A 26,960-nucleotide genomic window follows, 5' to 3' on the forward strand; every position below is an offset into this window, starting at 1 on the left:
CAACTCTAATCCAGCCTCCTCCGGGGCTCGCCAGTTAGCTCAGGTGGTTAGAGCACAGACTTATAAAACCAATCCAGCTCCCTCCGGAGTTGTGACTGCCACTCAAAGAGGGTTCGTAGGTTCCCAAGGGAACTGGGGCCCTAATTATTCAACAAATATTTGAATGCCCACTTTGTGCATGTATACAGTGTCCACCCTGGACAGTCCAAGGCACCAGGAAGACAGCATGCCAGGCTAGCCACATTACCTAGTTCCGTTCTGGTCAGGAGTGTGTATGGATTGGGAGATGGGGGTGGGGGGAGGTGGGGGGGCTCTGGCATCCTATATCCTTGTCATTTTATTCAGGGTCCAATAAGTGATTAAAGGTCTGAGTTAATCTGGAAGATATTTCTAGAAAAGTGCCACAGGGCTCTGGCATGGATGTGGATGAGGTTGTAGTGGGCAACTGAGTCAGGAGCCATCAGAATCTCACAAACTGAAACAAGGACCAGAACAAATGAAGAAATGAAACAGGAAAAAGGCCCTTCTCTTGAGTCCAAAATCCAACTGCACAGACAGTGGTAGGGAGGGGCTTGGGGCTCTCCTTGGCAGGAAGTGCTTCATGATTACTTATGTGATCTCTGGCTGCATTAATAGAGGTAGACCCTATAGAAAGAGGGAGGGGATGGGTCAGCTCTGGCACTGCTCAGACCACAATCAGCAGATTCAGTTTGTGTGCAGAAGGCGGAGACAGAGCGGAACAAATCTGGGGCGGGGGCTGCAATTTGGGAAGGGTCTGAAGGGGAAGGAATGCTTAACGTGAGAAGAGAAACCCAGGGAGGGTGGGATGCTACCTTCAGATATCTGGCAGGGTCACCCAGGGGAGAGGACAGCGACAAGTTCTTTATGGTCTGGTGCCAAACCACAGGAAAGGAAAGGGCTGTCTAACAATTGGTGCTGCCCTTGATGGGGGAAAAGCTAGTGAGCTCTCCATCACAGGAGACGTGCAAGCTGAGGCTGGAAGCTGAGGCCCAGGGGACTTTTCAGACCCCTTGGAGCCTGACATTCTGAGGCTTTGGCTACAATAGGGATGTGGATAGTGTGTAGGGAACCAGAGCAGCAAGGTACTGACGAGGGGAAGGCTTCTGGAAGTAGGTGGCACCTAAGGATGAGGCGAGTGTCAGCTTCGTGCAATCAGCATTCCAGGCAGAAGGAAGTGCATGGGAAAGCAGAGGGAGGGTTGTAGGGAGAGGGAGACTGTCACAGATGTGGTGCAGTAGCCTGCAATCTCAGGCTGGGGTAGTGGGATGAAGAGGAGGGTGGGGGGAGGGGGACAGTCCAGAGGAGGAAGTAGGAGGCGGATTTGGTGAGGAAGGTCCTCTTGGAACCACCCCTCAAGGTTTTACTTGGAGCCACAGCTGGTTTGACCAAAGCTGTAAGGTCAAGCCCTAAACCCTCCATTTGGCTTTGGAGCCAATCTGTATGCCACTCCCAGGGTGGACCCCGACCTGGGTGCACCATCAGAACTGGGCCCTGCCCTCACAGACAAAGGGCTCGGAGGAGGGCATCTCCCTGCCAACCCTCTGTTGGAGAAACATCCCAGACCAGCCTTCAGCTCTTGGGGGAGGCTATGGAGGTAGCAGGTCAGAGCTGGCACCTGGGGAAGACATGTCCTCCTTTGTCAGGTGGGCAAGCTGAAGTCGAGAGAGGCACCAGCCCAGATCCTGGGGGTCTCTGAGGGCAGGGCAGAGGGCTTGGCAGGGCTGGCAATGATCGTCTCTGGCCATTCCTCTCAGGGAAAATGACCATGACCAGTATACAGGAAAATTCTTCCACCCTTGCCTGTCCTCCCCTATCTTTCTCTGGGCACCAAGACAGAGAGGGCAAGGTGCTGAATGGCAGGAACTCCTGGGGTCACTTTCCAACCTGGCAGGCTGACCACCAGGGGAGCTGGGCTCCTGCAGCCTGCACTCTGCCTCAGTTTCCCTAGGGAGTGCTTCTCTGACTCAACTTCTAGACCTGGCACGGTCTCAGTGTGTACAGGTGGGCTTGGTGGGGTAACGGGTGGCCACCTGATTGCAGCCATGGGCATTTGTGGGGAGCGGGAGTGAGGATTTCTTTCAGCTGCTGGGGAAGGAGGTATGATCCCTTGATGAGAGCAGGCCCCTCTGAGCTGCCTCCATAAAAGCTCCAGCCACCTCCCTCTCATGGTTGGTCCCCACTTTGGGGGTTAATGGGACCTGTAAGTCCCAGGGGCAAGCCCTTCACAGCACATGCTCTGCTTTCCCACCCTTTCTCAGGCCTCCCTCTTACAAGCGTCACTGTCACTACTCATGGAAGAATAAGCAGATCCAGAGGGAATTCCCTCAGCTCATCAGTGTCTGTGCTGGGCCCATCAGCTTCCCCAGCCCCTTGGCCTGCACCTGCCTCATTCCTGGCAAGTGCTCCAAGGTGGGGGGCTGGTGGCCAAGCAGTACCTGCTCCTGGGGGACACTGAGAAATGAGGTGGGACCAAGCCCTAAACCCATCTGAGTGGTGATGGTCCCGACCTGGGCGGGGGCACCCTGGGTGTCCTTGCCTTGGCTGTAGAGGGGGACCTTGGCCTTGCCAGCAGAGTAGGCTGACCCTGGCTGACTCAAGGTGTGGGGTGGACAGTAATGACCATGACCAGTATACTGGGAAGTCAGAGGTGTAATTACCCCGCCCCATGGTGCAGGGTGGCATTTGGGCAGCTGCTTCTGGGGCTGTAAGTGGGGTTGGGCCCGCACCTGTAGCTGATGCCTAAGGCAGGCCCCACCCAGGTCACAACACAACTGGCCCCTCATGCCTGCCAGGCCCAGCTCTGGGGTCGGAAGGAAGGAGGATCAGATCCAACATCAAGGCTGACAAGGAGAGAGGATCTCTAAAAGACATACCTGAGCGGGCAAAGCTGACATCCAGCAGAGCTCACACAGGCGGTATTGCTCAGGCCTGTCTGGGTGCTGTGGAGATGGCCCCACATGTGAGCCAACCCACCTCTGTGTGAGGTTTGGTGGTGCCCAGGCCTGGGACAGTGAGGGCAGGGCCCCGCCTACAGGGCCCACCCTGGAAAGGGAGCTTGGGAACTCCAGGCTCCATCTTCATTAACCATCAGGCTGGGAGAGAAGAGAACACTGGCTTTAGCCTCAGGGGCCCCAGCAGGGGAGCAAGCCCTGAGGTGCAACTGCCTGCCCTGTGCAGGGCTCCCCAGCTGCAGGGAGGGGCAGGCAGCCAGGGAGGGAGAGAGGCCCTGGCCTGGAGCCCGAGACCTGGCCCCATCACCAACTTGACAGGCAAGGTCTCTGTCCCTATGTGGGTCCCCAGGGGTCCTCCTGGTCTCACCGTGGCTGGGAGCTGAGGGCATGGCCAGGCCTGTTCTTGTCCTTGCCCAGAGGCTCCCGGATGGGAGGGGGATGGTCAGAGCCGTGGAGCTGCACCCTGCATGCCGGTATGTGGGCACACACTGTGTGGTTTGGGGTCCCACTGGACCTACCGCAGGTCCACTCATGTGTGTGCAACCCTGTGCAGGCCAAGGACAGCGATGATGACGATGATGTCACTGTCACCATGGACCGAGAACGCTTCATGGATGAGTTCTTCGAGCAGGTGGGAGCCAGCACACCCATCTCTCCCCATACACTTGCAGGCCTGGGGTGGCCGCCTCTCACCACCAAGCCAAGCAGGGCTCTTACACATCTGTGCTTGGCTCAGCAGCCTGGGGACACCAACTAGCGAACCCATGTGGAGGGGGAAATGATTGAAGCTCAGAGCAGTGTGGGATTGGTACTCCCCCACTCCTCCTACCCCTGTCTAGGAGGATGCTTAGGAGCAGCTACCCCAACCCTACACCCCACCGCCTGAAGCCTGGCCCATCCTCTCCCTGAGCCCTGACCATGGCCTGACTCTGGGCAGGCCCTGGCTCCAAGAAGCCTCCTTCCCAGATTTTCTCTGCTTGACCACCTGGCCTTGGTCTGCAGGTGGAGGAGATCCGAGGCTTCATTGACAAGATCGCAGAGAACGTGGGGGAGGTGAAGCGGAAACACAGCGCCATCCTGGCCTCCCCCAACCCCGATGAGAGTGAGTGTGGGGGGTGAGGGGCAGGTTCAGTCCCCACAGACCTCCAGGATGGGCTGCTGCCAGGGGGTCTCCTGGAACCCTAGCACCCTTCGTTGCTGATAGGCTGAGGGGTGCCTGGGCTGGCCAGGTTGGGGAGGGTTCCAGAAGCCTTAGGAAACACAACTGACCCAGGCCTGGGGTTGGGGGGTCAGTGCCCAACATCGCTGACCAGCAGATCCGGGTTTCATGCAAAGACTGGGTGGTGGGAGGGGCAGCCCTTCTCGGGCCTGGGTGGGGTCAGGTGCTGGCCCCACCCTCCCCAAGTAAACTGGCTTTTTTCTAAGGCCACAGGGCTGGCTACGGCTCTGGGGTTCTGGGAAGGAGGACAGGAGGGAGGGAAGGAGCTGTCTCTAATCAATAGGAGGCCTCTCAGCCCAGGCCCTCCCCTCCCTGGGGAGCAGATGGTGGCTGTGAAACGTCAGCACTGTGGGAGGGCAAGCTGGCCAAGCAGGCAGAGTTTCTGGAAAGAGCTGGCAGCCCTGGCACCTGGCCACTTGGTACCCCAGAACCACACATTCTCAGGACTCCAGGAAGTCACACCTGTCTCCCTCTGCACAGGGAACCTCTGCGTATCTGGATTCCACTCTGTCCCCAGACAGGTCCCCTGACCCAGCCCTCACGTTTCCTGTTGAGAGAGTGATCACTATGCTAATATGTGCCAGGCTGAATGCGTGCAGCCCTACCCGAGAGCCCCTCCCTGTAGGGGGAGGCTCATCCTCAGTCCCAGGGAGGCAGTGATTGCCCCCTAGGGTGAGGGCTAGGACAGCCACCTGAACTCAGACCGGGTGCATGCACCTGCCTGTCCATGCTGCTCCTCGTGGCTCACTCACCTCCTCTTCTTCTCCAGCTCCTTTGGAAGGCTCCAGCCTGTGGGGCCTGATAAAGCCCATGTGTTCAAGGGGGAATGGTCTGGCCACCCCGGTGCTGGTACCCAGGGTTGGATTTTATTCTCATCTCCAGCACTGCCTCCCTACCCATGGCTCTGACCCCCAGCCCACTGGCATCCTCAAGAACCCAGAATTAATCTTTCCACAGCCCCAAAGTGTGCTGGAACCAAGGCCAAGGCCACACCAACCAAGCCTGGTGCCAGTCCCTTGGAAGGCAAAATGGGTCAGGTGGGAACAAGGGAGACTGTCTCAGGAAGGGTCAGAAGGAGAGAGACCACGCAGGGCAGGGATACACCCAGTGCACCTATCACACTGTCCCTCTCCCAGATATTTGCTCAGGACAGCAGCATGTGATGTAAGTCTGTGCCCATGAGTATCTGGGTCACTGTGTGCCTGAGTGGGTTGTTCCCACTCAGGGTCAGGCGGTGGCTGACTTGCGGGAGAGTACTATAAAGAGCCGGGGAGCAGGCCTCTCACCTGCTGGAAGGTGGGGTGGGCATGGGGTGATGGAGTAGCTCGGCTCCCTCCCTAGGGTACCCTCATGCCACCTCCTGCACATCTCCCATGGTGTCACACACAGTCAATAGGGACCACTCAGTCTCCACCCATAAGATGAACAGTCAAGACCTGGCTGAGTACCAGGCACTCACCAAGGGAAGGGGGCTCCCCAGTGGGGGTTCCCGGGCAGAGGCAGAGCAGAGATAACAAGAGTCACAAGGAAAGGTGGCAGTGAGTGGGGGGCTTTCCTGGGCCAAAGCTGGCTGTGCCTCCTCTGGGGGCTGCCATCCGGCGTGGACTATTTTGGGTCTGAGCAAAAGAGGCTGAGACGTCAGAGCAGCTGGTAACCAAGTTTTCCTTTGTTCATACAAAAGAGGCACCCTCCTCCGCTCCTTGGAGCCCCCCGCTCCACCCCACTCACATTCCACTTGGGAGATGACCCCATCTACAGCTCCACACCCCTCCCCAATCCTCTCTGGGAGGAACCCCAGCCACAGAGGCAAGCAGAATGTAGTTTGAAAGGTTACATTCAGGAGCACAGTTTGACTTCTCCCTGGTTGGAGTTCTGGGGGCTGCCCTGAGGCCCGGGTGTTGCCAGGAGTACCCCAGGGGGAGGTGGCCAGCCAATCCTTCTCAGGGAAGGGCCTGTTCTGGGCACCCCTATGGCCTCTGTTGGCATTGGGGAAATGGTGCTAGCTGGAACAAGGGCAGAAACAGTATGCTACCATTCTTCCCCAGCTTCACTTCTCATAGGTCCAGCTGTCTGTCACCTCCAGGGTCAACCATGCCTGAGGGGGCCACCTCTGTGAACCTTTTCTCCCTCTGCCCCTGCACTTGGCTCAGCACCTAGGGAGGGCAACTTTGTGAATAGAACAGGGCCTGCCCACCCAAGGTGCTGGAGGCTGCCACCCTGGGCAGTGTGGGGACGGGGGAGGCTTCTGCCTCCCTGGCCCCATCAGCCCCTGGCTGGCTGCTCCCCCTCCTGAGCCACCAGGTAATGCTAGGTGAGCCCGCACCCCCCACCTTCGACTCAGGCAACTATCAAGTCAGTGTTCCCTGGTGCCAACTCCAGCATCGCCAGCTGCTCCACAATTATTTCTGCCTTAAATTTAGACCCATCTGTTATCTGCAGGGGGTGAGGGAGCCAGCGAAGGAGGAAGGGAGGCTCCTTGGAAGACGGCACAAGAGGGGGTGAGGCTGCAGCTGGTGTGGCCCTGGCCCAGAATTGGGGGGCAGGGAGCAGGCAGACAGAAACTTAGCCTGGGGAAGAGGGGAGACCTAGGACCTAGGGTCTGCCCAGAGCCCCCCACTGGGCCCCCTGTGCAAGAGACTGAGCCTGAACATCAGGCAGTGGGGGAACCCAGGGTGTCTCCCCCCACCCCTTCTACCTCCCCAGAGACAAAGGAGGAGCTGGAAGAACTCATGTCTGACATAAAGAAGACAGCGAACAAAGTTCGTTCCAAGTTAAAGAGTGAGTCAGGCTCCCGGCTGTGTCTGGGGGTGGTTGCGGGGCACTCTGTGTAGCTCATGGGGTTTCACTAACCCTCGGGGTATGATGGATCTTGCTTTCTTTTATGAGGGTGGTATCATGTGCCCATTCATTAACAGCTGCCTGGTAAGGCTGTTCATGCCAGGCTCTGGGCTAGGCCTAGGGACACAGGTGCCTGAGGCTTTGTCAAAGGAGCGCTCCACTGTGGACACCATCCCTCACTTCTGCTAAAGAGAATGACAGAAGTGGCCAGCATTTCCTGGTCCCATGCACTTGTGTGAACATAGACATGCACACTCCATGAAGGCCTAGGGGCCACATGCTGTACAGGTTGTGGCCATTTGGCCATCTCAACTCTGGGCAGGGCCCCTGCGCACAGCCTTTCTGGGCAGAAAGGGAACAGAACAGAGGCACAGGTAGCCTGAGCCCCCAGACCTAGCACACAGTAGGTGCTCACACACACAGAGCTTGGGGCCTGAAGCCTAGCAGGTCAGAGTGCGTTCATACACATGCACGCACCTACACACGCATCACAGCTAAAGGGCCTTTATTCATTGGCCCCTTATCCATCAGCATCTAGCACTTGGTCTGCCTTTGCTTCCTGTGACTCAGACCACACACAGAGCGCCCTCCCACATCCTGGGTGTGTGGATGGTGGGGGCTGGTGAATGGGGGTAGGTTATGGCTCAGCAGCCATGTATGTCCCCAGGCATCGAGCAGAGCATCGAGCAGGAGGAAGGCTTGAACCGCTCCTCGGCTGACCTGAGGATCCGGAAGACACAGGTGTGGGCTGCAATTCTGGGGTGGGCGGGCACCTGAGTCTCTGGGTCCCTGTGGGGCCTGACACCTGTACCCCCATCTCGGACCCCCAGCACTCCACGCTGTCCCGAAAGTTTGTGGAGGTCATGTCGGAGTACAATGCCACGCAGTCTGACTACCGCGAGCGCTGCAAGGGCCGCATCCAGAGGCAGCTGGAGATCAGTGAGCTTGGGGGTGGGGCTCGGGGCTGGAGGGGCAGGGCCTGGGCTGCTGCTGAGCACCCTGGAGAGAGCCAGGCTCAGTGTGACCCCCATTTGCAGCTGGCCGGACCACAACTAGTGAGGAGCTGGAGGACATGCTGGAGAGTGGGAACCCCGCCATCTTTGCCTCCGGGGTGAGTGTGAACATCATCACTGCTACCGTGACCCACCTACCATGTCCAACCTACCATGTCCCACCCCCCTACCCAGACCCCTAGTATGTGTGCATAGTGCTGGGATTGGGCAGAATTTGGCCACAGCCACCCTGTGAAGGAAGGTTTTAGAGAGGGGAAGGGACCAGGCTGAGGCCACATAAACATTAGTGGCAAAGGTTGAATCACAGCCCCTGTGTCCTGATGCCTCCCAGTTGGATCCACTTCCTTGCTGGCCTGACCGTTTGCCCATGGCTGAGGGCTCCCATCATCCTTGGGACCTTTTTTCCCTCTTGGAGGACATTTGGCTGTCTCTATATTCAAGTGAAGCTCTGTGCTCTGGGTGCTCCTGAGCAGGTGGTGCACAGTCACGGGAGGTAGGCTTGGGGGCGTGGGTTCCAGGAGGAGAGAGAGGAGGGGTAGTTAGTCAGTTTGGGAGAGGGGATGAAAGAAAGGTAGTTTGAGGCCTGGGTCCATGGAGCAGCAGCTTGGGCTCTGTCACATGCTGGTGTTAAGAACTGTCACTTACTGAGCACTTAGTATGTGGCAAGCACAGGTGGGGAGTGTTGTCAGCCCATACTATAAGTAGGAAATAGGATCACAGAGAAATTAGGTAACAACTAGTCAGCAGTAGAGCCAAGCAGCAAGGTGGGAAGGGCCAGGGCAAGGGAAGCCTCAGGCCCGGCTTCCTGAGCAACTCTGCCCACCCCAGCTGCCCTCCCCCTCAGCCTTCTGTCCGCCCCCCCGGCAGGGTCCTAGCTCACTGTTCCCACCCCCTAGATCATCATGGACTCCAGCATCTCCAAGCAGGCTCTGAGCGAGATTGAGACACGGCACAGTGAAATCATCAAGCTGGAGAACAGCATCCGCGAGCTGCACGACATGTTCATGGACATGGCCATGCTTGTTGAGAGCCAGGTGACTGCCCGGGTCCCCAGGTCCCCCCAGCCCAGCCCACAGCAGCACCTAGGGCTGCACTAACCCCTACCCTTTTTGCCTGACACGCTGCCCTGCCTGGGAGGGACCAAGTCCTCAGGTAACCAACCACCTGCTGTTGAAGTTGCCTCCAGGGCTCTGCCCACCTGAAGGACCCTCTCCTCTGCATGGCTCTGCTTGGCCCTCCCGGACCCCAGGCCCTGCATGGCCCCACCCACCTCCACCCAGCCCTGTCCTGCCTTGTCCACCAACTGTTTAGCATGGGCCACTGTGGTCCAGATGCTCTTCTAGCAGCTGGAGATGTAGCAGTGACCAGGACAGCTGAGGGGTCTGCTTCCCAGAGCAAATTGCTACTAGGTGAAAGGGCAGCCTAAGTAAAGAACAAATGGAACATTCTCCAGTGGTGCCCGGAGCTCAGGAGACATTAGAAGGAGGCACTGTGCTCAGGCTTGAAAGTGCCTAAGAATCACCTGGAGGGCTTATTGTAATTTTCTAGGTCCCCACTCCCAGACTGGCAGGTCAAGCTGGAGGCCCATGAGCGCGCATTTCTAACAAGGTGGTGCCAGTGCTGTGGTCTGAGCACACCTGGAGTAACGCTGTTAGAATGACTCCTTGGATGGAGTAGTCAGGAAAGGCCTTTCTGAGGAGGGGGCATTTGAGCTAATACCAAAAAAAGTGAAAAGAAACCAGCTATGAAGACTTCCCAGGGAAGAGTGCGGAGCTGGCCCCAGGCAGAGAGACCAGCAACACCGAAGACTTATTTGAGGAGCAGAAAGGAGGTCTGTGCGGCTGGCACACAGGGAGTGGTCGGAGCTGAGATGAAATTGGAGACGAGGTGGATGGGGCCTTGGCAGGCGGTGCTGGGGCATTTGGAGTCTCTTCTAGATTGGAGTTTTAGTTGTTGGAGTGCCTGACCTTAGGAAGTAGGAAGGCCATGAGGAAGCTCCTGCTGCCATCCTGGTGATAGCCAGACCATGGTGATGTGGACAGCAGTGAAAGCTATGGACTTGGAGACATGCTTTAGGGGTCTTGTGGGACAGTGTCATGATCAGATTAGACTCGGGGCAGCATGGGACCAGGTTGCAGGGCCCCAGAGGGCTGTGGGGTTGGGCAGAGGGGGTCTTAAAGGTTGAAGACTACAGATAGCCAGAGCTGGACAGAATCATATGCCTGAGGAGGCTGGCATGGGGGATTCACCTGTGGTTACTTTTTGTGAGCTATGGCCAAGGCAGGCTCAGGCTCCAGCCACCCACTCCTGTCCCTGTCGTCCTCTGCCTGGCACTGTCCTCTGTCTAGTGCCAGGCATAGGGAGTCAGCAAGGCCCCAGCTGAGAGTTCTCTGCATGGTCCCAACCCCTTGGCTGAGACTGCATGGCCAATTCCACCCCCAGGATGGCTGCTGTGCAGGGAGAAGTGGGAGCTGCCCTGGGGAGCCTACAGTGCCCTCTTACACCCTGCCCAGATTGCCCAGCCTGGTGAGCTGTACCCCATTGTCCTCACACTGCCCTTTTCTCTCTAACCTCAGGGCACTTTCCCGAAGTCCTGTCCTGAGCCAGGGGTCCCTCTTGAGCTCGGGTACCCCTGGCCCTGCAGGGGGAGATGATTGACAGGATCGAGTATAACGTGGAGCACTCGGTGGACTATGTGGAGAGAGCCGTGTCTGACACCAAAAAGGCCGTCAAGTACCAAAGCAAGGCGCGCAGGGTCAGTAGCCCTGGCTCTACCTGAGCCCACATCCCAGCACCCAGTAGAGCCCCCAGACCATCCCACATCCCTCCCCGCTCTACCTCTTCGAAGCTCTGACCAGGATCTTCACCTCGCCACTACAACTAATCTCGGACCATCACCTTCCCCACTTTTAGATCCCCCAGACTCTCCAGCCTTCAACCCCCATTATAGTCTCTCCCCAGCTTCCATCCCCCACTCTGTCTGAGGCCTCTCCTTCTCACTCCCTGTGCAGAAGAAAATCATGATCATCATCTGCTGTGTGGTCCTGGGCATTGTCATCGCCTCCACCTTTGGAGGCATCTTTGGATAGAAACCACCCCACCTGCCACTCCGTTCTGGATGGGCCATCCCAGGAGGCCCCTGGCTGCTGCCGCCTGGCTGAGCTGCTCTCCCCAACCCCACCTTCTGGCTCAGAGCACCCTCCCTCCCTCCCTCCCACCCTGCTCTGAGCCTTGTCGTATGCATGATTGTTGTAACAGTGTGTGTCTGTACAGAAGAGGCAGAGGGGAGTGGGGCCAGGAAACAGCCAGGGGGGTGGGGATGGGTCAGCAAGGGGCAGACTCAGGCCCTGGCCCAGGCTGCCCCACCCTCACCAGGCAGGGCTGCCTAGGGTGGCACATGCTGCCCTTCTTCGTTCTTGGTAACTCCACTTCAGTAACTCCTGGGGCCTGCCCTTTCCTAAGATCAAGGCTTTCTCTGGACCCCAACCTTGTCTCTAACTGATGTGCCCATCTGTCCTGTTCTCTGGCCTCTCCAGCTGTCCCAAGCCGAGCCCCCTGAGGGGTGGGGACCAGCTGGCCACATGGTGCTGCTTTTCAGGTTAGGGGAGGGGAGGCCTTGAGGGACAGCCCAGCTCTAAGCCTCTAATAGCTGATCACTGCCAGGAGGCTCAGGGTGTCATGGCTTCTGGCCACGTCAAGACCAGACTCCCCTACCTAAGGCAAAAGTCCAACAGGCCTTCAGCCTCATCTTCCCTACCTACATTCCTATAGCCCCAGGAGAAACCCCTTTGGGCTAAGCCTGACCCCAAGTGACCCTCTGCTCTAGCCACTCTTGGATTTAGGGAGGCAGAGCAGGCTGCAGTAAGGCCTCTGCCCTGGCAAAGCCAGCAGCCTGGGCCAGCTGCAGTCTCTGGCAGGCATCAGTTGGGTCCTCAAGCCAGTGTTGCATGTTTGGGACAGTGGTCCCTGCTCTTGTGCCCTGGGAAGTCGGATATCACTCCAGGCCTGCAATCTCATCCTGCCCTTGCTGTCCCCCACTGATGTGCCACATGGGTGTCAGGTGTCTCAGATGCAGTATTCAGCAGCCAGCCAGCGAAGGCTACCTTCCTCCTTCCTGCCATTTTGGGGCTTTTCAAGTCAGAAACGTGCCCTTACCCTAAGACCCTTCTTCCTCGTTGACAGGCAAGGAGTGTGCATGCGAGTGCATGCAGCAGGGGATGGGGCCATGTCTGTGCCCCACCTTCCCTCAGCTTTGCTCCTGCCGTGACTCTGACCACTGTCCGTGTTGCCTTCTCTAACAGCAGTTCCCTCCCACCCACATCCCTTCACCAAAGGTCTTGGTACAACCAGCTGCCCATTTTGTGAAATTTTTATGTAGAATAAACATTTGTATCTGTACCAGGCCTCTGCTCTAGATTTCTTATTGTCAAAAGAATCTGATACCTGGGGGAGACCCCACCCCTTTCCCAGACAACTAGGCCCTCTAGCCCATCCTTGAATGTCTTAGCTCCTGCTTAATACTGTGCTGGCCAGATTTAGTCACTCTTCCAACCAGAGGTCTCAAGCAACCACTAGATCTCTCAGCATGCTAGACAGTCCCCCACATCCCAGAGTGGGACTACTTTTCTAACCACTAGTGACTGGGCTGGTCAGTGGCTGACCACGCAGCTCAGCACCAGAGTTCAGCCCAGGGCTCCTGGGCAGGGTAATGTCTTCATGCCAAAGGGAAACCAGAAACTGGGCAGAGGCATCAGGCCAGTGGGTACCACGAACACATTTTATCCCGATTCTACTCCCCAACTTGCCTAGTGGTATTATAACATATATAACATATAGTTACATATATCAAGCCCTAAATTAATCTACCTGGGTTCCTTGCAGATTAAAATGATGCCTCTATATATTTAAGTTCTTTAACCCTAATTCTTGACTGGAAGGTCATGTAATAGCCTCCACCCACAGAGGAACCCAAAACATTTGGTTAGGATCACAGAGCTGGGACATGCCAGAGCCAGAGTGCTACAGAAAGTCATTTATTTGCTTTCAGAACAAAATAAGATGTTCTCAGAACTTTTTTTAGTGAAGAAAATACGTTTAGAACTTTAGAACCTTTCTAAAATACTATTTTGCCAGCTGAAGTAAAGACATCAATATAGAAAACTCTCCAGAGACAAGTGCCTGGGCTGCACAGCACAGTTCACAACTGTGTAGCCCCAGAGCTGTCCCACCAGACACAGCTACTGCTTAAAAGCGGGGCTTGCGCTTGCGGCCGGTGTACTGAGTGTCAGGTCTGACTTCCCTGTGCGAAGAAATAACAGAATAGTCTCAGAAAGAAAGAACACAGAATACCCTGGGACCCTTTCAAATGCAGGTGAGCCCTTAGTGGCAATAGACACCTGCCCCCCTTTCCACCTCCTCCCCTGCGGCCTGTCCCCAGCCCCGTACTCACTTGCCCTGACGCCTGCGGCGCTCCTTCTTCTCCAGCACCCACTCTCGGCTCTTTCTCACCAACCGCTGCCGCGCAATCCTGTACGGGACCCTGTGCCAGAGACAGCTATGAGCTGATGGATGGGACTGCCTCCTGGCACCCACATTAATCCAGGCAGGGAAAAACGGTGAGTGTCCCTCAAGTTATGTAGCCTCAGATACCATTTCTTTCAAATGCTTCATCTTGCCTTGTACAACACAAGTCCCCAGTCTGGACACCCTCCTTCCTGGTACCATCCACTGGAGTGAAGCAATTGTAGGAGAGACAGAGGTGAGGCCATGCTCACTCGCAGGCATCTTTGTGGGAGATGACCACCTGCTGGGTGTGTGTATATCCTGCCTGTGGGGCAGGCAGAGTGCCGTGCTACTTTTGGGGCAACTAGGCCAGGATCAGCTCATGAAAGCCTGGCAGTGCCCAAGGAAAGCCAGAGATCCCATGCCCGGTGCTGCCACTTGAGGGTCTAGTCTGGTTTGGGGGTCAGCATGCCTGGCATAGATCCAGTGAGGGCTCCCAGCAACTACAAATGTCTGAGGTAGGAAAACAGGGCTGCCCAGCTTGTGGCAGTCCTGACAATGATCCTCAAGGGCTGATGTTGGCCTCCAGCCCTGGCTGAGGAGAAAAAGGACTACCCACAGCCCCATAGGAGAGAGGCCCTGAAAATAGGGTGAGCCTGGGCCTCGCCCTTCAAGAGCCCATGACAGGGACCATCCCCACTAGGCAGAGCAAGTGCAGAGAGGCCCAAGAACTGCTGAGGGAATGCCAGGAAGGACAAGCACAGAGATGACTTGGTGATTGCACAGGCAGGGGGCCGGGGATGGAGGTGCAGCAGCCCAGGCAATATATGGGAAGGAGACACTGTGGAAGGACTGAAGGGAAAGGCAAGCCAGGCCAGTTCACAGAGGTCTGAATGCCAGCGAGGAGTTTATTCTCCCTTCAGTAACGAGTGGGAACCATGACTTTTTTTTTTAACCAATGCAATGACATATCCTTATCTAGATTTAGAGTGCACAGACACAACAGTTCATGAGAGGAACTTCGGAGGGCCCACAACTAGGGAGCAGGAAGACAGGGATGGAAAAAAGGGACTGAAAAGGAATACTGAGGGGTGTGAGGGAAGGAGGAAAGAGGACTGGAATCCCAGGAGACCCTGTGATAGTCCAGAGAAACCAGTGTGGGGATGAACACCAGAGTCTGATGGACCAGGTGTAAAGCAGGAGACAGGTACAAACTCAGGGCTGGAAACACAGGAGGATTAATCCCAAAGAATCTATAAGGAAGTACAAACTGTGGGCACAGAGTGGTGGATAAGGGGCAAGACTGGAATGAGAGAAGGAACAATGAGGAAAAGTCATCAGGGGAGGTAAAGGGAGCAGGTGAAGATGGTGCCTCAAACCACAGGTGCAAAGAGACTGGCAAGTGCCAGGTGTAGACCGAGCCTTTCAGAGGAGCAGATGAGGGGGGTTAGGGAGGAGGCCAGGTGGCAAGGATGAAGGAATGCACCTTGAAACAAAGTTATGCAAATTTTTTTTTAAATGCAGATTAGAGATAAATTAGGTAAATGTTTAAAACACTTTTTCTTAATTAACCTATTTCTTTCTTTTTTTTTTTTTTTTAAAAGATGACCGGTAAGGGGATCTTAACCCTTGACTTGGTGTTGTCAGCACCATGCTCACCCAGTGAGCAAACCGGCCATCCCTATATGGGATCCGAACCCGTGGCCTTGGTGTTATCAGCACCACACTCTCCCGAGTGAGCCACGGGCCGGCCCTTAATTAACCTACTTCTTTATAACAATTGTCCTGAACGTGATTAGACAGAAGTGACAGTAACGGAAGCAGCGGATTATCCTCCCTTTCCTGCACAACAAGGTGCATGGCCAGGCACTGTACAAACATGAGTCCCACATACACATCATCTCTACCCTCAACACACTGCTAAAGTGGGTGCTGTTCTCCCCCCTTTTTAAATAGATGAGGAATGGAAGCTCAGGTCATTCAACTTACCCGAGTTTACAGTTAGGACATGTCGCCTGCAGACACTGGCATGAGGACAAGAGGGATCCTAAGATGCATGGAGGGAGTTAACAACTTGTCCTTCCTCTGTGAAGCAGGAGACAGGACCACTCACTGGGAGCAAGTGATGGGCACCATACAGCAGAGAACATTTAGAAGAGCCCCCAGTTCCTCATGGGGAATGGGCTGGGAAAGCTGTGAGAAGTGACTGCAGAAGGCTGAGGGGTCAGACAGCATCAATCTGTGGTGGGCACGAGGAGCACACACAATTTCCAGCACTGTAGACTTTCCAAACCCATTCACTCTGCACGCTCTTCCTCTTAAATGGCTTAAAGGTCTTAAAACCTTTCCCTCACCTCAAGCAGAACGAAGAAATAACTCCCCCTTCACTATCTTATAATCAATTATTCATTCAACAAATACTGAGCACTTTTCACTAACAAGATACTACTCTTGATGTCAGGGATATAATACCAGTTCCCACCAAGTTTTCCATAGTTGGAGATAGAAATGATAACCAAGTAAACAAGTATATATGATTTAGAGCAGTGGAAGGTATTAAGGAGAATAAAGAAAGGTAAAAGGATTCTACTGAAGATACTGAGCAGAGAAACAGGAAGAGGTAGACACAGCAGGGAGTCAAGGTAGGCAGTTAGCTATTCGGTAATCCAAGCAAGGAGTGGTGGTGACTTAGACTAGCTGAAAGTGGGGAAAAGGTTCAGAATTGGGATACACATTGAGGCAAAGCACAGCAGGACTTGCTGATGGACTGACTGACTGAGAGACAGAAGGAAAAGACAGGAATGAATGAGAAAGGTAAAGAATGGGGAAGGAAGCTGGGGGTGAAAACAAGAGCTGTTTTGTCTGAGGTACCTGTGGGAAGTCTGGGTAAAGATACTGAGGAGGCAGCTGGGAAATCAGAGGTGTGGTTGAGACTAAAGATATAAATTTGGAAGTTATGAACTTATGCTTAGTAGTTAAAGCAGCACAGATAGAGAAGGGGCCCACCTTGGGCCCCAAAGGAGCAACCAGCAGTAGACTGAGAAGGCATGGCCAGTGAGGTTAAGAGAAAGCTAGGACAATGGGTAAAAGGCCAAGCAAAGACTGTTAAGCGAGTGATCGGTTCCTTTTGTACCAAATATATCTAGAAAGAAAAAAAGGGGGAGTGATCAGCTGTCTCAGATCCTACTGATCAGACAGGATAAAGACGGAAAAGAAAGACTGAGCAACAACCACATATTGGGCAAGATGGAAATTGGTGGTGGCCTTGACAAGAACAATTTTTTTTTTTTTGTCTTTTTTGAGACCAGTCGCACCGCGCTCAGCCAGTGAGCGCTGTGAGTGCACTGGTCATCCCTATATAGGATCTGAACCCGCGGCGGGAGTGCTGCTGCGCTCCCAGCACTGCACTCTCCCCAGTGCGCCACGGGCTCGGCCCGACAAGAACAATTTGTAATGAGACAGAAATGTGAGCCCAAGGGCCAACCCGTGGCTCACTCGGGAGAGTGCGGTGCTGATAACACCAAGACCATGGGGTTCGGATCCTATATAGGGATGGCCGGTTCACTCACTGGCTGAGAGTGGTGCTGACAACACCAAGCCAAGGGTTAAGATCCCCTTACCGGTCATCTTTTAAAAGAAAAAAAAGAAAGAAACGTGAGCCCAAGAAGTGAATTGAGAGAATGGCAGGAAAGGGAGCCAGAAGAGGCAAGAATAAGGAGTATGCTGTTATAAAGGGAAGCAGATAAAAAGGGTGGTAACTAGGGATTGTTATGGAATTAAGGAAGAAGAACCTTTTCTAATACGGGAAACACTATGCAGCATGTTTGTGTGCTGATGGGAATGACCCAGGAGAGTAAAGACAAGAATGCAGGAGAGGGAAAGGAGAGCCACAGGAGCCCAGAAGGGATGTGGTCCAGGACACAGGTGGAGGAGGGCAGCATCAGGGAAGGCAGGAGACAGACTGCCAAGCATGGTAAGAGGGAAGCAACAGCAGGGGGACTATGCAGCTCACAAAGCGAGTTAAGGCTGCATGCCACCCACAGACACCAGAAGGGCCCCAGCCCCCAAGACAGAAGCAGGCACAGTCCAAAAGGGGTGTCCAACTCTAACACACATTGGTATTGGTATTACTACTGCATCTATACCTGAGGACCCAGGGTGAAAGGAGAGAGACACCCTGTCTAGGAAGCGTGCAGCAGGGCTCAACAACTACGTTACCTTCTATTAGTGAACATGGACTCCCTGGCCTCTTCTCCATCCTCATCTTCTTTCAGTCCCTGCAGGAACCAAAGTGCTATTCAATCATCCTGGAGATCTCTCAACCCATCTGCCCCATTCCCGAAGCCTGGGCACCAGGCCTGAGCCCTTCTAACAGGTACAAGGCCCAGTCCCACAAGAAGGAACTGACACTCTTTTCTGAGACCTGGAAAGCAGAGGTCTCTGCCTCCAGATTCCAGAGGATTTAGACATGCCAGGCTCTGTACTCTGGAGCTTGGGCCTGCTTTACCACCAGTGTTCTCCTAGCATGTTTTTCAGGCTGAACCCCACTGTTTAGAATCCAAAAGACATGGGCCTGCCCACCCAGTGTCCCTCACCATTGGTATAGAAGTTGAAGGCCCGGAAAACAAACAGAGGTAGAACCTGAAACAAAAAAGTACAAAGTGAGAACTGGGCTCATAAAGACTGGTGGGGCAGACAAGTCTTTGCCCCCTATCTCCTGCCTACCTGAGCCATGGTGACCCACCCCAGCACTAGTCTGGTCCACTCAGTGGCCCAAAAGAGCCACACCACTACCCTCTCTCCTGCAGCCCAGGCAGCACACTAGCCCCCAGCACTCACTTCTTTGCTTTGGCACTGTTGGGGTAGTCCACCACCACACCACCGGTGAAGCCAGCCTTTGTGGCCTGGGTAGTGATGAACTCCAACTGAGGAGATAAAGGCAGTGAGTCAGGCACAGGAGGCTGGAGGAGCAGCCAACCACACCTCCACCCACCTTAAAAAGCCAGTCTGGGACCAGCCTGTGGCTCACTTGGGAGAGTGCGGTGCTGGTAACACCAGGGCTAATGGTTTGGATCCCTACATAGGGATGGCCCGTTTGCTCACTTGGGAGAGTGTGGTGCTGACAACACCAAGTCAAGGGTTAAGATTCCCCTAGCAGTCATCTTAAAAAAAAAAAAAAAAGGCAGTCTGCCCCCAGGATGGATCCTCCCTGAGAAAAGAAAGGTCCACTTCATTAGGCTTTTCCAGTTCTGAGTACCCAAAAGCCACGTAGAGGAATGTGCGGCAGTCTGCCCCCAGGATGGATCCTCCCTGAGAAAAGAAGGTCCACTTCATTAGGCTTTTCCAGTTCTGAGTACCCAAAAGCCACGTAGAGGAATGTGCAGCCTAGAACCAGTAATGGCACACGCCTCTCTCAGGGGAATTACAGAACAAAGCAATTCCCCTCATTCTCTCACTTTCTAGTTCAGGGACCCCTTCACCTACTCAAATCTCAGGAAATGAATGGAAACCAATTGGGAGCAAGACTCATTCATGCTATTAGTAAGGAACAGCTTAGCACTTGTCTTTCAAAGTCTATAGTTCCGAATTCCTAACTCATTATACTTCACAAGAACAGAAACTGCTGATGTTCTCTCACCCTCCCCAGCATTTATTTATTTGGTTATGGACATCAGTAATATCCCATCACATCATCTGTAACACCATCTAGTCTTTCAAGAGAAGACAAACATCCTACTCCAAGCCCGCAAGATACCACCCCTCTTAGGATATCAGGTCATCAAACCTGATATGACCCATTAGGGGCCATAGGGACCACTCTAGGGTGCTCCTTTCCCACCAATCAGCACAAGGTTCCTTCTTCTGTCACTTCCCAACAGCAAGAGGGCAAGTGAGTGAAGAGCAGGACAACTTACTTGCTCTGGGTCCCTCCCTCTTCCCTGTACCTCCACTATGTAACCAATGGGCTCACCTGCTCTGAGTTCTCAGGGTACAGCTGTAGGACAGCTCGGGCTCCACGGACCTGTAAACAACAGAAATGTCACAATCTTACAAATACCCCATGTGGTCAAGACGTACACACTCTTCCCTTCCTTCATTCACAATATTTATTGAGCTCCCATTTTGTGCAAGGCACTGTTTTTATGGCTGGGGACACAGTCATGAACAAAAAAGAGAGCCCCTGTACTTGCAGAGCTCATGTTTTAGTTGGGGAGGTAACTGATTTACAGTAGTGATAAGTTCCAAAAAGAAAAATAAATTGGGACAAAGAGATGGAGAGTGACAGACTGTTCAGTTTACTTTTGGTTCAAGAAAGGCCTCTCTGAGGGACACTTGAGCAGAGACCTGAATGTAGTGGGGAGCTGGCTATTTAAATGAGGAAAAAGCATTTCAGCAGAGAGAAGGGCAAACACAAAAGGCCTTGAGAACTTCAGGATTAAGCCCAGCATGTAAGTGGGAGAAACAACGTAAAGTTCAAAACCAGCCGCCAGCCACCAGCAAGAAAAATACATCCTAGAAAAATTTGAGGTGGGGTGAGGATGGGACTAAAGAGGCAAAAACACCTGGGTCCTCCAAAAAATAACTCATTTTTAGGACTTTGAATCTCAAACTATCATCTTATCCTAGTGAACAAATGAAATCAACACTATCAGTTATGAAGACAAGATAAAGCTCTCTCAGTGTTAAATAACCATCCTGCCCCATCTGAGGAAACATCAGCAGTGGGTGGAGGGAAGAGTAGGAAGTCAGAGGATGTGGGCACTAGAAGGTGTTCTCTGTGTGGCCTCGACATGACATCTCTGTCCTTGCTCTGCTCAGTTCATGACTCCAAACCAACTGATTAAAATTCAAATTCAGCATAGTATTCCAGGGTCAAGGGTTCAGATCCCCATACTGGCCAGCCACCAACGAAAAAAAAGCCTCAGCATAGTAGACACAGGAATTGTGGTCAACAACAGAAGTAGGCCCTATTCCAAATTAGTAAATTGGTCTCAACATTTGACATCAGTGTCTTCTGGGTTCGATTAGAGAGTGTCAGCACACTGAACTTGAACTTCTGTTTAGGCCGAGGGCCTGAACAGAAGTAACCACAATAAGGTCCTGCCACTCCATGCAGCCCCATCTGAGTGGCCTTCCCATCATGTAACATCTTCACCTTCACCACTCTACCTGCAGTACAAGGGAAGGACAGGCAGCCAGCCCAGATGGAGATCTCATACTTACGAGAACAGAATAAAGAGAAGAAAAAAAGCAGTACAGGCGCTTGGCAGGGTTGTCGGACTTCTTGTTAGCAGTACAGAGCCATTGCACAGCAGAAATGCTAAAAAGGAAGGGACCTAGTCAGGAGATTAATCCACATTGCTTCCCCCAGACTCCTCAAGACTCTGAAACCATCCATCATGGATCTCCCAGTGACACCCTCCTGCCCACAGCTCCCCCTTTTGGAAAGCGCGGGGACACTCCAGATCACTGCTCTGCAATACTGGGCCAAACAGCCTTGAGAGAAGGGCAGCATTCACTTCCTTCAGCCAGTCCAAGAAAACATTTTTTCAACCTTGTTTCTACACGCATCTTAAGTTAAAAATTACTCAGTTTGTCAAGGGTGTCTCTGCTCACCTACCCCTACATTCCCTTCCTCCAATCAAAGGCAACATGCTTTACAGTATTTACACAGAGCCATTGATTCACCCTCCTAAATCATTTCCTTCTACTGTTGCTGTTAAGTGTCTTCGCAATCCTCAGATTTAAAATCTCAAGGAGTTACTGCGTCCTCCTTCTTGGTCTCCCCTCACTTCTGTGCACACACACCCTCAGAAACCCACCCCACACCCACTGGCTAGTCCAATGGCCTCTCCCAGCTCTCACTTTGCTCCACTCACTGCATCTTGAATGCTGTCAACCTAACTTACCGCTACTCTCTCTTCCACCAGAAAACAACGCTCCTCTCTCTTCCACCTGAAAACACCCCTCCTTAAACACACATTCCTGTCACTCCCCATTACCTACTGAATAAAGCTCAAACCTCTTATGATGCAGTTAAAAGCCTTCTAGGAATTGACCCCACACAATCTCATCTCCCATGAAATCTCTCTTTCATCTATGATCCATGCCTTTGCTCACACTGTTCCTCCACTCAGAAACCCTCTCCTTGCCTATCCAAATTCCTTCCAGCCTTTAAGGCCCAGCTCCTCACCTTCTCAAAGCCTTCCTGGGCCCTCTTGTTCCTCTTCACAACTCTGGCGGGCCTCATGACTCCCCAGTGCACACCCCACACTCAGCCTTGTGTTTAGTTGCCTGGCCCGTGTTTTACAGCACTTAATAAACCGTGAATAGTGTTAAAAGCAGGAACTGAGTTTTATTTCCACATACTCCACAGCACACCTTGTATGATGTCTTACATATAGCAGATGTTTAAATATTAAAAAAAAGCTTGCCACACCATCTCTCCCCTTAAACACAAAAAGTGACTATTTACTCCTACAACATACAGATCATACCACTGGCCTTTGGTTTTTTGCAGCTCAGAACACCTCATCCAATCATTACTAAAAAGCAACTGCTACCCTTGAAATGTTTTTCCCCCACTGTCTTGTTCCCAGATGTAAGAAAATCTTCAAATCCAAATGTTTACTCCTTACCCAGATCCCTACTCTACATCCCTACCACTCAACCCAGGATCACTGAAGGTCTTCCCCCAACCTCCCCTATACCCTATCTCCACTCCCATCAACCAAACACAAGAACAAATACTAAACATAACTTAATGCAGAAAACAAAAACAAAACTTCATGTTTCTAACAATTTCAACATTTTAAAATCTGTTATCAAATGCTCAAAAGTTGACCCTGATGACTGAGAAAAGACTCCGAAGTCAATTAAGAAATTAGAGGGCCGGCCCCGTGGCTCACTCGGAGAGTGCGGCACTGATAGCGCCGAGGCCATGGGTTCGGATCCTATATAGGGATGGCCGGTTCGCTCACTGGCTGAGCGTGGTGCAGACCACACTGTGCCGAGGGTTGTGATCCCCTTGCCAGTCAGGAAAAAAAAGAAAGAAATTAGAGCAGTCCAGGCTGCTCTCCACTAGTTCATCCAAAAAAAAAAAAAAGATGGCTGCCAGGGCCCACAAATTGGCTCCTAGAGGCTCAGAGACCACCTCCCCTCCCCGCAAACACAAAGCAGACACAGAATCCATAACAGTGTTGCCTCAACCTGACAATGCAAAATGATCACAGGAATAGACAGTTTTGAAATACAAAATAACCCACACATATTCTTGGGCCTTGCTCTGACCGTATAAATCCGAAAATTCCAGGGGATGTATACTTTTAAGTATCTTGTGTGACACTGCTTCACAGCCAGGTTTGGGAAGCACTGTCCTGTAGGACTAAAAGCAGGAGGCGAAGACCCTCACCTGATACAACCATCAAAGGAGCCTGGTTTGAAGGGGATGCCCTGGCCCATGTCCCCCAGAAGCAGGTCTCCTGTCATTTCTCGATCCAAGGCTGCATCTACGTTGGAGAAGAGGGAGTCGGGGAAACAGACGATATGTATAGCTGCTCCACACTCATGAGGGTAGCCCACCCCAGTGCCAAACAGGACATACTTACCAAGCATGGCAGGGCTGACGTCGATGCCCACCCAATAGTGTCCCTCATCTGAGAGATAACCTCCACTCAGCCCAGAACCACAGCTGGAAGGCACAATCATTCAGGGACTCAGTGTGAGTAGCAAAGATGCTCCCCCTCCTAGACAATCTGAACCAGACCACAGGATCTCACCCAATATCCAAAAGGTAACAGGGCTGACCCTCAGGCAGATAAAGGAGTTCCAATGCTCGCCCAGCCATCTTGGTCTGGACATCAATCATCCGTGAGCTGGGAAGGCAGAAACAAAAGTGCATGGTAAAGGAGTTCCAGGCTAATACCTCCCCCAGACCAAAAAAAGCCAAGGAAAGAAAAAAAGAATAATCATCCCAAGATGCTCTTTTCTGACCTTTTACCTGGTAATTCTACCTTGGAATCAACAAATTTATTCACAACTATTTAAAACTGACCCCAAAAGTCCATGTAATACAGCAACATGTTACTTTGTTGTGACAAAAATTCAAGTTTACCAGCTGCAAACTTGATAAGAAGCAAATCACTTGGCTAATGACCAACCATTGGGTATCTGTAACTCTTTAAGGCTTTGATGGTCAACTGCTTGTTAAAAACATATTTTCTGGGGCCGGCCTGTGGCTCACTCGGGAGAGTGCGGTGCTGATAAGACCAATGCCACGGGTTCGGATCCCATATAGGGATGGCCGGTTGGCTCACTGGGTGAGCGTGGTGCTGGCAACACCGAGTCAAGGGTTAAGATCCCCTTACCGGTCATCTTTTGAAAAAAAAAATAAAATAAAAACATATTTTCTGGAAAATTATCTACCCACTGTAGTTACTCTCATATTTAAGGATCAACAATGCACAACGAAAACCTATAGCAGTGCTGTCCATGAAAAATATCACGCAAGCCACATGACTTTCTGACAGCCACAGTTAAAAAAGAAATAAGGAAAATAAATGGTAATGATAGTTCACTTAACCCTGTATATCTAATAACACATTTTATTTAGCCCAATATGCCCAAAATATTATTACAACATATAATAAAAAAAAATTATCAATAAGATATTTTACATTTCTCCATACTAAGTCACTCAGACTAGCCCCATTTCAATAGATGACTATTGGCTACCATAGTATATCTGGCCCTGCCAAGATCAAAGGAAAGAACCACACTAAAAGTTTTCAAAAATGCCTAACACAGGACTCTGCAGCTGGAAAAAAAGTTCGTATATGATACACAATGTCGATTGTGCCAGAAATTTTTGCTGACCGTCTGTGTCTTGGACTCCCATTTGAACGGAAGGGAGAATAAGTATTTGTAGAATTTTCTACAGAGTACCATATTGGAAAGAGCAGGCTTGGAAGTCACTGTTAAACTTTTATCTGTCAAATGATTTATACAAATAACTACCCTCTATGAAATTTAGACAATACCTATACCAACGGTTGTCACAGAGTAAGACGATGTAAATAGGGGGACACTAAGCATTCCATAAATCGTAGTTCCTCCCCCCCAACACCCAATAGCACTGCCCCCTTACGCGTATCCACTGTTACTGCGTATTTTGCCACACGCTTAAAACAAGCTGTTGCACTAAACCTTGAAAACCACCTAGGGAAGGTAGGCATGATCACCCTTGCTTTAATACTAAGGTTACCGAGACCAGAGGCTTCGAGCACTGACCCCTTACGCGTATCCACTGCTTACTGCGTATTTTGCCACACGCTTAAAACAAGCTGTTGCACTAAACCTTGAAAACCAACTAGGGAAGGTAGGCATGATCACCCTTGCTTTAATACTAAGGTTACCGAGACCAGAGGCTTCGGTGGTTTCTTTTTTTTTTTTTTAACAATTCATTAGTTTTATTTTTCAGGGGGCTTAAAGTTGACTACCAGTGGCAGAAATAGCACCAAGCTACGCCCCTCCCTACTCCCACTCCCAAATTCTACACGCTTTCCAAGCGATGCCCATCATCAGGGCAACTTGCCGTTCCCGACCCCCGACGCCTCGCAATATCCAGGCTCCCCTCACTTGCGAACGTATTTCCGGGCTTCATTCTTGTCGTAAAACTGCGGGAAAGAGAAATAGCAGGTACAGTGAAGAGTCCGGGCGGGGTGGCTCCAGAAAAGAAGAGAGGGGTGGCCGCGGGCCACAGGCCTCACCAGTTCCGGGGGCCCACCATGCTCGGGTCTGCGGACGCGAGACGCCATACACCCGCCTCAGCAGCACGCCTGCTACTGGCGTCTTCCGGGAGCCGGCTTTTATATCATCAGCCCCGCGACCTCCTCGTAATGCGCACGCTCCACCTTCTCCCCTCCTTCCTTTTCACTTGATTGGCTATAGGGCCGAGGCACTGCACACAACCCGCCCCTCCTATTGGCCAGTTCATCGTGCACCGCGCCTCTGATTCACTCAAGATGGCAGCCACGCTCGGTCTGAAGCGGCCGCGGCTGATACCATGGAGGTTATGGCAGGCGTGGGGAGCTCCACAAGATTCGACATCGGGCCTGGGCCTGGGAGCGAGGACTTATTCCCGGGGCGACGGCCCATACTCGCGCACGGTGCTCTATGAGCTGCTCGGCGTCCCTTCCACTGCCACACAGGCGCAAATCAAGGCGGCCTACTATCGGCAGAGCTTCCTCTATCATCCCGACCGCAACTCGGGGAGCGCCGAGGCTGCCGAGCGCTTCACGCGCATCTCCCAGGCCTACCTGGTGCTGGGCAGTGCCACACTCCGTCGCAAGTATGACCGCGGCCTGCTTAGCGACGAGGACCTGCGCGGACCTGGCGTCCGGCCTTCCAAGACGCCCTCAGCTGACCCTGCCCCGTCCCGCGCCCCGCCGGCCGCCTCTCGGGCCTACGGTGGTGGTCGCGCCGCTCCGGGCGCCAACCGCACCATGTTCGACTTTGACGCTTTCTATCAGGCGCACTACGGGGAACAGCTAGAGCGCGAACGGCGTCTAAGGGCCCGGCGGGAGGCCCTTCGCAAGCAGCAGGAGGACCGGGCCAAGAAGGACTTCGACTGGGACGAGATCCGAGACACGGTGTTAATTTTCTTTTTCTTCACAATCTTCGTCATCATCGGCTTTCGTATTTAATCGGAGAGAGGAGGGAAGGGGAGCAGCCCCATCCAGCCCCAAGAAAACGACTTTCCATAGTCTACCTCTGCTGGGGACCGAAGGAACTGCACACCCTCGCCCTCCCCCACCCGCCCATCTTAGCCAGTGACCTGCACATCCCTCCCCTTCGTCCAGAAAAGGAGGCTTGTGATGGCCTAAGAGGCCCCAAGCTGAAGAGTCCCGAAAGCCCGGGAGTGAAGGGTTTTCTGGAGTCCCGTGGGTGCCTGCTTCCAGAGGTTGCCTTCCCGGTGTTGTTAACTTCTGGAACTCTTGCTCTGGTTTTATCGTAAAGCCCTGAGCAAGCTTTGTCTTCTCCTGCCCCATGTTTGTACCATGGGGTTCCTCTGTAACCTTGAAACGTGCAATGTGACCAATTGTTGGCTGCCAAAAGAAAATGGGGTTGTGAGAAACTTGTCTTTCTGTGAGTTCCCCAAGCCACAGGTGAGACCTGATCCGGGGTAAGAATGTGATCGATGGAAAGCTTGCAGTTCCTCCCTCTATGGTCAGCCCCACACCCCACTCTCCCTTCTGCTGGTGGCATGTGGGAGTGGGAAAACAAGGTCATCAAACATGAGGAATGAGGGTTCCTGTTCCCATATTTAACTAATGTATGACCTTGGAGAAGTTACTCTGGGTGTGACAGCAGAGGAGTAAATCATTTGCTGTCGAGGTTTGTCACAATTTATTATCC

The 26,960-nt window shown here is 52.8% G+C and overlaps 3 protein-coding genes across 4 annotated transcripts; 2 read left to right on the forward strand and 1 right to left on the reverse strand.

Annotated features, from left to right (window-relative positions):
* Positions 1–3,530: 3,530 nt before the first annotated feature.
* Positions 3,531–12,445, forward strand: STX1A (syntaxin 1A (brain)). The gene is made up of 9 exons (XM_008580307.1): positions 3,531–3,603; positions 3,975–4,074; positions 6,895–6,969; positions 7,697–7,770; positions 7,860–7,968; positions 8,067–8,140; positions 8,939–9,076; positions 10,687–10,797; positions 11,054–12,445. Exons 1-9 carry the CDS (start codon positions 3,565–3,567, stop codon positions 11,129–11,131), a joined length of 798 nt encoding a protein of 265 aa, XP_008578529.1. The 5' UTR covers positions 3,531–3,564; the 3' UTR covers positions 11,132–12,445.
* Positions 12,446–13,054: 609 nt separating this feature from the next.
* On the reverse strand, positions 13,055–25,402 carry WBSCR22 (Williams Beuren syndrome chromosome region 22). Of its 2 annotated transcripts, none has more exons than XM_008580308.1 (12): positions 25,313–25,402; positions 25,182–25,219; positions 23,324–23,419; positions 23,153–23,235; positions 22,957–23,053; positions 20,769–20,865; positions 19,516–19,566; positions 18,384–18,469; positions 18,140–18,185; positions 17,763–17,821; positions 13,492–13,581; positions 13,055–13,341 (listed from the first exon to the last, which is right to left on the reverse strand). In XM_008580308.1, the coding sequence occupies exons 1-12, from the start codon at positions 25,358–25,360 to the stop codon at positions 13,287–13,289; spliced, it is 846 nt and encodes a 281-aa protein (XP_008578530.1). In that variant the 5' UTR covers positions 25,361–25,402; the 3' UTR covers positions 13,055–13,286. The 2 variants fall into 2 exon arrangements, 1 of the variants encoding a protein (XP_008578530.1); XR_551061.1 differs by lacking the exon at positions 13,055–13,341 and adding an exon at positions 15,534–15,783 and having other exon boundaries at positions 13,494–13,581.
* Positions 25,403–25,494: 92 nt separating this feature from the next.
* On the forward strand, positions 25,495–26,679 carry DNAJC30 (DnaJ (Hsp40) homolog, subfamily C, member 30). Its single transcript, XM_008580309.1, has one exon. The coding sequence runs from the start codon at positions 25,568–25,570 to the stop codon at positions 26,246–26,248; it is 681 nt and encodes a 226-aa protein (XP_008578531.1). The 5' UTR covers positions 25,495–25,567; the 3' UTR covers positions 26,249–26,679.
* The last annotated feature ends 281 nt before the right edge of the window (positions 26,680–26,960 follow it).

Source organism: Galeopterus variegatus, unplaced genomic scaffold, assembly GCF_000696425.1.
Source record: "Galeopterus variegatus unplaced genomic scaffold, G_variegatus-3.0.2 Scaffold2064, whole genome shotgun sequence".
Classification (NCBI taxonomy): domain Eukaryota; kingdom Metazoa; phylum Chordata; class Mammalia; order Dermoptera; family Cynocephalidae; genus Galeopterus; species Galeopterus variegatus.

Bases quoted from the DNA above. Each gene is read 5' to 3' on its own strand.
- WBSCR22 (XM_008580308.1), bottom strand. From the start codon at position 25,360: ATGGCGTCTCGCGTCCGCAGACCCGAGCATGGTGGGCCCCCGGAACTG. The intron at 19,567-20,768 runs GTAAGTATGAGA...TGTTGTTTACAG, and splicing joins CTTCTCTTTATTCTGTTCTC to GTCCGTGGAGCCCGAGCTGT. The intron at 13,582-17,762 runs GTAACGTAGTTG...TCTCTGGCACAG, and splicing joins TCCATGTTCACTAATAGAAG to GGTCCCGTACAGGATTGCGC.
- STX1A (XM_008580307.1), top strand. From the start codon at position 3,565: ATGGACCGAGAACGCTTCATGGATGAGTTCTTCGAGCAG. The intron at 7,771-7,859 runs GTGTGGGCTGCA...TCGGACCCCCAG, and splicing joins TGAGGATCCGGAAGACACAG to CACTCCACGCTGTCCCGAAA. The intron at 8,141-8,938 runs GTGAGTGTGAAC...CCCACCCCCTAG, and splicing joins CCGCCATCTTTGCCTCCGGG to ATCATCATGGACTCCAGCAT.
- DNAJC30 (XM_008580309.1), top strand. From the start codon at position 25,568: ATGGCAGCCACGCTCGGTCTGAAGCGGCCGCGGCTGATACCATGGAGG.